The sequence below is a fragment of the Nansenia antarctica genome (assembly GCF_963989245.1).
Source record: "Nansenia antarctica genome assembly, chromosome: 5".
NCBI classification, from domain to species: Eukaryota; Metazoa; Chordata; class Actinopteri; order Argentiniformes; family Microstomatidae; genus Nansenia; species Nansenia antarctica.
In genome coordinates, this window is record NC_137690.1 from 7,530,733 (window position 1) to 7,538,232 (window position 7,500).

At 46.6% G+C, this 7,500-nt stretch overlaps 1 protein-coding gene across 1 annotated transcript in view; it reads right to left on the reverse strand.

The window, feature by feature from the left end:
- The window catches only part of mctp1a (multiple C2 domains, transmembrane 1a), a gene marked incomplete at both ends in the record, with an annotated part of 145,802 nt that overhangs the window by 62,029 nt on the left and 76,273 nt on the right, over nt 1-7,500 (reverse strand). The window contains 5 exons of the mRNA XM_080530635.1: nt 519-638; nt 3,376-3,450; nt 4,444-4,545; nt 5,145-5,247; nt 6,476-6,578. Of these exons, the coding sequence (XP_080386761.1) occupies nt 519-638; nt 3,376-3,450; nt 4,444-4,545; nt 5,145-5,247; nt 6,476-6,578 (503 nt within the window). The remainder of the gene's footprint in view (nt 1-518; nt 639-3,375; nt 3,451-4,443; nt 4,546-5,144; nt 5,248-6,475; nt 6,579-7,500) is intronic.

Here is a 7,500-nt window from a genome sequence, read left to right on the forward strand (position 1 = left end):
GGAGATAGTTAGACAGAGAGAAAGAGATGAAGGTGAGAGGGAAAGAGAGAGATGAGGAGGAGAGATGGAGGAGGAGGAGAGAGGGAGAGAGGGAGTTAGTTAGAGAGAGAGAAAGAGATGAAGGTGAGAGGGAGAGGGAGATGGTGAGAGAGAGAGAGAGAGAAAGAGAGAGATGAGGAGGAGAGAGAGAGAGCGAGAGCGAGAGAGAGAGATGGAGGAGGAGGAGAGAGGGAGAGGGAGATAGAGAGAGAGAAAGAGATGAAGGTGAGAGGGAGAGGGAGATGGTGAGAAAGAGAGAGATGAGGAGGAGAGAGAGAGAGAGACAGAGCAAGTGAAATAAAGCGCTTGCACGCGTGAGAGAGCAAAGACACACAGAGAAGACAGAGAGAGAGAGAGAGAGAGAGAGAGAGAGAGAGAGAGAGAGAAAAATAGACAATAATAAGAGATAGTGATGTATAAGTGAGAGATCTGTACGTGTGTTCGCATATCTCAGAGCGGTGTCTGAGTGTCTAACGTACCAGGAACGCACAGATGCTCCTCTGGGGCGAGTCCCACTCGAAGCAGCTGTTGACGTAGCAACCGACGTTGATCAGGAAGATGATGCAGCGCCTCACTCTGTTGAAGTTCTGCAGCAGCAACTAGGGGGTGACGTAGGCAGTTATAAGCGTGACATAGACAACAGTTATAACAACATTACATTAACATTGTATTGTAATGTTAGAACAACTCGTCACGATTCACTCCGTTGGAAGTTCTGCAGTAGCAACTAGGGGTGACATAGGCAGTTATAAGCGTGACATAGACAACAGTTATAACAACATTACATAAACATTGTATCGTAATGTTAGAACAACTCGTCACGATTCACTCCGTTGGAAGTTCTGCAGCAGCAACTAGGGGTGAGTGACATAGGCAGTTCTAAACATGACAGACAACAGTTATAACAACATTACATAAACATTGTATCGTAATGTTAGAACAACTTGTCACGATTCACTCCGTTGGAAGTTCTGCAGCAGCAACTAGGGGTGAGTGACATAGGCAGTTCTAAACATGACAGACAACAGTTCTAACAACTCATCATGTTGTCCTAGGAAAACAGCTGTGGTAGTGTTGTGCAGAACTTTGAAAGGGAGCCAAAACTATGTTTTCTTTCAGTTTTTTTTCCCTCATTCCCCATTCCATGCATTAAAATGAGCCCTTCCTCCGATTTCTACCTCCACCAGCCTCCCCTGGTGTGAAGTGAAGTAACACAGTGAATCATGGCCCAAGGTTCTTCCACCCCGAGGACTGCAGGCATCTGGCCAGAGAGGTGGTTTGGTATAGCATGGCGCTAACAACGCTTAGGTTGGGGGTTTGATTCCCGCTGGGACCACTATACTATACTGAAAAATGTATGCAACTCACTGCGATGTAAGTCGCTTTGGATAAAAGCGTCAGCTAAATGGCGTATGACAGAAGCACAGCAACCACATCTCTGTGTTCCTCAATCAGGGAACACCATAAACCCCTTGGAATCTAGCCGGGGAAACCCGACCCGACCAAATCTCCCTGTCCCGCAGAGGTTTCTGCTCTGTACGATCCCAGCAGATGTGTGTGTATATGTGTGTGTGTGTGTGAGAGAGTTTTTTTAATTGTTTTTTATTATTATTATCCATTTATTTATTTATTTTATTCTTAAGCCCGGTCTTTAAGACGAATCTGGAGGGAGTTCAGAGGGAGACAAGAGCTGTTTTAGACCAGACCGAGAAACAAAAAAGCGAAAAAGCACAACAGAGCTTAATTCATAATTGAGAAAGAGAGAGAGAGAGTTGTTAGTGGTGAACTGAGAATGACTGTGCTGGTACGGTGTCCTGGCAGGGACATCCTCCCCCCTGAGGACAACAACAACTCTGAGTCACCCGCGTCCCAACATGGTCGTCTGACGGTCACGCTTTGATCTGCCTCCATTCAGCAGGACCGCGGATACCCACGGTACTGTCTCTCTACTGTACTCCCCCTCCTGCACTCCCCCTCCTGCACTCCCCCTCCTGTACTCCCCCTCCTGCACTCCCCCTCCTGCACTCCCCCTCCTGTACTCCCCCTCCTGCACTCCCCCTCCTGTACTCCCCCTCCTGGGGTCAGCCCGTTGTTCAGAACAGACCCGAGTCAGCGGTGAAAACTCTCATTTTACAAAGTGTCCTTATTCTAATGTAATGGCGCGTGTTTGACAGCTATTTTGAGGCTTTTTGTGTGTGTGTGTGTTGTGTGTGTGTGTGTCCATGCAGCAGGCCACAGCGGGGGGGGGGAACAGTCCCACACAAAAGAGCCCTCACAGGGCAATCTCTCCAAAGCAACGGATGACATCATCATTCAGGGACGTTGACACGGGGCATCTCTATGAGTCAGAGGTGAAATATAGATGAAAAAAAAAAAGAGAGGGAGCGCGGGAGGGAGGGAGGGTTGGGAGGGAGGGAGGGAGGATAGAAGGATGGGAGGATCAACCCATCAACCCGGCACACAGGGGAAAAAGTGCAGAGTGGGCATCTTTTGGCACTGAGAGAAGAGAGTGAGAGGGAGAAGGGAGAGGTTGAGGGGTGTGTGGGTGTGTGTGTGTGTGTGTGTGTGTGTGTGTGTGTGAGGGGGGTTTGACAAGGGAGAAGAGGGAGGGGGGGGGGTTGACAAAAGGGTGTGGGAGCAGTGACTGCTCAGCCCAAACGGCGTTTATGTGACACGTCTGATGCGGGGCTAGCCCCCGCGATTCAGCCCTTTGTGGGGCCGCCACATTGAGCCATGTGACAATGAAGTGCAAAGCAGCAGTGGCACAGAGGGCCAACTAAGGATGGCCAATCTACTTATGCACCCCCACAGCTGACAGCTTGACATTTCTATTCACTACTCAGAGTGGAGGAGAGAGGAGGGGAGGAGGAGGAGGAGGAGGAGGGGAGGGAGAGGGAGAGGGGAGAGGGAGCGGGAAAAGGGAGGGAACGTTTTTTCTTTTTTTTCTTCTTCTATTTTTCTCCCCCCCTTCTTCTTCTTCTTCTTCTTCTTCTTCTTCTTCTTCGCTCCTCTTTTGCCCGCCCCTTGTTTGTTGTTGTGATGTTACAACGATGCCACTCCAGACCTGTCGGGTGGGTTTTTGTTCACCTATCTAAGTAGAATGGAGGACGGTGGCGGCTATGGAGATAAGTGGTGGAGAGAGAGAGAGAGAGAGAGAGAGAGAGAGAGAGAGAGAGAGAGAGAGAGAGAGAGAGAGAGAGAGAGAGAGAGAGAGAGAGAGAGAGAGAGAGAGAGAGAGAGAGAGAGAGAGAGAGAGAGAGAGAGAGAGAGAGAACGGTGGAGAGAGAGAGGGATGGTGGAGGAGTGGTGGTGGTGGTGTTGTTGTTGTGGTCGTACCTGTTTAGACACTCGGGGCTCCTCCTCGATGTACTTCTGCTCTATCGGGACCAGGGTACCCAGGCCCGCCTTCACCTGGGGGGCGGGGGGGGTGAACACACACACACAATAAGAACACACACAACCACTAGTGGGATATTATCACATGACATTTACATGTTTTGGCATTTAGCAGACGCCTTTATCCAAAGTGACTTACAACAGATACATTTGTCTACGTAAGTGAATCATCTATCCATCAGTCATCATAAGAAAAAGTCATCTATGCTAGAACCAGGGGCCTAAAAGAAGGAAGGATGGCTTTTTTGTAGTATAGTATAGTATAGTATAGTATAGTAGAGAAACTGTACAGGGGGGGTAGTGGGGATGAGGAGGTCTTTAGGAGGGACAGTCATGATGTAGCTTGGAGAGATAGGCCTTCAGTCTATGGCAGAACGATCGGTGACACTATACGGTTTCTATCAATTCTGACCTAGCGAAGATGATACTTCTATTGGCACTGGAACATTCCGCCCACAATGTGTTATGGATGTCAGACCGGTTTTTGGGGACTGTTTTCCATAAATAGACGAATGTATCCTTGATGAATGATGTTGATGTGTGTAAAGGCAGTGTATATATAGTGTGTACAGTAGTGTACGTACGTCTTGTGTCAAGGGCTAGCGAGAGGCTAACGAGAGGCTAGCGCTCTCCCTCACACACACACACACACACACCTAAGATGGCCGCCGGGACACACACGGTGACAACCAATCGGCGAACAAAGGCAGCTGAGTGGGAGTCTTCAATAATTAAAACCAAAACGAGGACGGGGGGACAAGAGATGAGGAGGGACGAAGGGGGGGGGCGGGGAGGTGGGGGGCTGGGACACACGCACACGCACACGCACACACACACATGCACACACACACACACACACACAAACAGAATAAAGACGACAGAGCTAGAGGAAAAAGAAAGAGAGGGAGGAGGGGGCAAAATAGGAGAGAGAGAAAAAGGGGGGGAGGAGGAGGAGGAGTATAAAAAAAAAAACACACACACAAAAAAAACAGAGAGAGAGAGACTTACAGCATTAAAAATCACGTCTATTTCGAGAAAGATGACCCCTTTTGTTGGCCCTGTCAGCTCCTTGCTTTTCAAGACGTAGGCTTTCCGTTGGCCGTTGTGAATCTGTGGGAGAGAGGGACATGACAGGCGTCTGTCTGCTGGTACCCTGCTGAATACACTCCCTGGGTCACCTCTGATCCCCAGCCGCTGCTACTGACAGAGAACCCAAAACAACTGTGGCAACTCTGACAAGTACCTGTTCATTACCAGCGCCGCGCTCTCTGTCAGACACATATTAACTATCCTGGGGAATCAGACCGCCAGGGTATATTAGAAGGCTTTTTTTTTCTTCTCTTTTCTTTTTTATATTCCTTTACTTTCTTTTTACTGTCGCTTCGTCTCCCCCCCCCCCCCCTTTTGCTTGTTCTCGTTCTCTCTCTCTCTCTCTTTTTCTTTCTCTCTCTCTCTCTTTCACTCTTTTCTCTCTCTCTCTCTCTGGTTCACTCTCACCTCCCTCTTCTTCTCTTTCACTCGTTCCCCCTCTCTCTCTCTCTCTCTCTCTCTCTCTCTCGTCTTTGTGAAATAATAACAGTCTCATCCACAGTTGCAAAAAATAACTTGTTTATATAATATATATATACTGTATATATCCTCTTTTTCTCTGTCTATTTTCTCCTGAGGCAAGGAGAGAGCAGAGCCTTCCAAGCAGGAGGAGGACTCACGTGTAGCAGAGGAATGGCTACTTTGCCCAGGAAGTCAGCACTCCTGTCTCTGTCCTCGTCGTAAACGGTGACCTCCAGGACTGAATGGATGTCCTTCACGTTACTGTTCCCAGCAGAGAGACACGAAGCAAGAAACACGCAGTAACAGTTTAAGCCGTACATTTCACACATATGAAACTGTATTTCATGACACACAATGAAACTTGAACCTTGGCATAGTGGACCTTTGTGTTCAGGGAGAGGGGAGCGGACTGGCGTAGATGAAATGTCATTTTTGAAAAGTAGGCTATAGAGAGGAGGTGGCTGATGAAAAGAAAGGAGGATGGAAGAGATGCGCCGCTCGAAGGACAACTCATTTATGCTACTCTCTGAGGGAATTCAGAAAGTGTACGGTATACCACGGCACAGGAGAGGGAAATAAATATCATGTAAAAGGAGGTATAAAAACCAATTTACCAATTTAACCAGTTTTTTTTTTTAAATGACAAAAGAAAGAATGTCAATCAGAAATATGTTCATAGGTGGAAATAGATGAAAGGATGACAAGTCCAACTCAATGGAAAATGTCAATGGGAATGGTGTTTTAATTTCTATTCATAATATAGGTTTATAAATAAAAAATAATATTCAGTAATACGGTGAAATAAATATATATTTGACTGCATAAGAGCATTTCTTGAGCACTTCCATTTGAGCTGAATGCAGTGTTGGTATGTGGTAATAGTGACTACATTATTCAATCAATATTTATACCTCCATTTATAATATTGAAATTGAAGAAATATTTAAACATAAAATGCATAATGACATTTTATTTGAAATGTGTGCTCTACATTAAATGTGACAAGAAAATTATGAGACTATAAAATGTAGTCTGGATTCTCATGATCTCACAATGACACTGCACACTCTGACATACAAGAAAACAAAACAGTAATTTGGTATGGCTATCATGGTAATAATTATTAATAATACAAATAACCCTAAAAGAAAATTCTAAATGTGTAATGTTAGTAGAGGGTCAGAGTAGTGTGATTAACCAGAGAGTTTACAGTAAAAATAAATAAATAATCATTGTAATTTGTGTGTGTGTGTGTGTGTATTCTGTATAAAGTATGTGTGTGTATCTGTGTATGTGTATCTGTGTGGTGTGTGTGTGTGTTTGTATTCTGTATAAAGTATGTGTGTGTGTATCTGTGTATGTATATCTGTGTGTGTGTGTGTGTGTGTGTGTGTGATGTGTGAGCGTGTGTGTATTCTGTATAAAGTATGTGTATATCTGTGTGTGTGTGTCTTTATCTTTCCAGGGCACGGCACAGCGCAGCACTCACAAGGTGAAGACCTTGTTCCACTCGGGGTTGAGGTTCTTGTAGACCGTGTGGGTCTGCAGCCGGTCGTTACTCAGCTCCACCACACAGAAGGGGTCACTCTTGCCTGCGAGGGGTAGACAGAGAGCGAGGGAACGAGTGAACAGAAAAAGAGAACGAGAGAGGGGGACAGCGAGAGACATGCCGATAAGCCGGGAAGCCGTATTAACTTTATCATACACATCCCTCCTCCTCCTCCCCCTCTCCTTCTCTCTTTCTCCATCACTCTCTTATTTACTCTTGTCTAATCCAGGGGTCCGAGGCCCACAGAGGCGACAGGGACGATGGTGTTCTACCTGATAAAGAAGAAGAGGGGGAAACAGCCAGGAGCTGCATGGGAATTACAACACACACACACACACACACACACACACACACAAACACACACACTCCATATGACCGACGACAGCCCCAGCCTGGTACTTATCAGTGCTGTAATGATATGATACATTAATTTAACACCACAGCCATATGTAGCTTTATCAAAGGCGAGGTTACGGTATATATCAACGGCCCTGCAACAGGGATCCCACGGCTCGGGACAGCAGGGAGATAACCAAGGCTTCACTGCCCTGGGCGGAGAGGGAGGAGGACAGATAGAGGAAGGGAGAGAGAGAGAGAGAGAGAGAGAGAGAGAGAGAGAGAGAGCAGGGGGGGAGGAGAGAGAGAGGGTGAGACAGAGGACATCTGGACAGGTCTTCTCTGATAGAGCTGTGCACGGACAGAGATGTGTGGATGAAGGGATTTAGGGATGGAGGGAAGGAAGGAGGGAGGGCAGACCATGGAAGTTACCAAAGATAGGAAACGTGAGTTGAGACGAAGTGTGTGAACCTTTAATACATTCAAATGATTTCTCTTTTTTAAGGACATACCAACTAACCTGTGTGTGTGTGTGTGTGTGTGTGTGTGTTTTACTGTGCTGTACGTTCATGAACGATCTTTCCTTCATCAATATGAGGTGCATTAATGCTTTGTGATTCCAAACACTC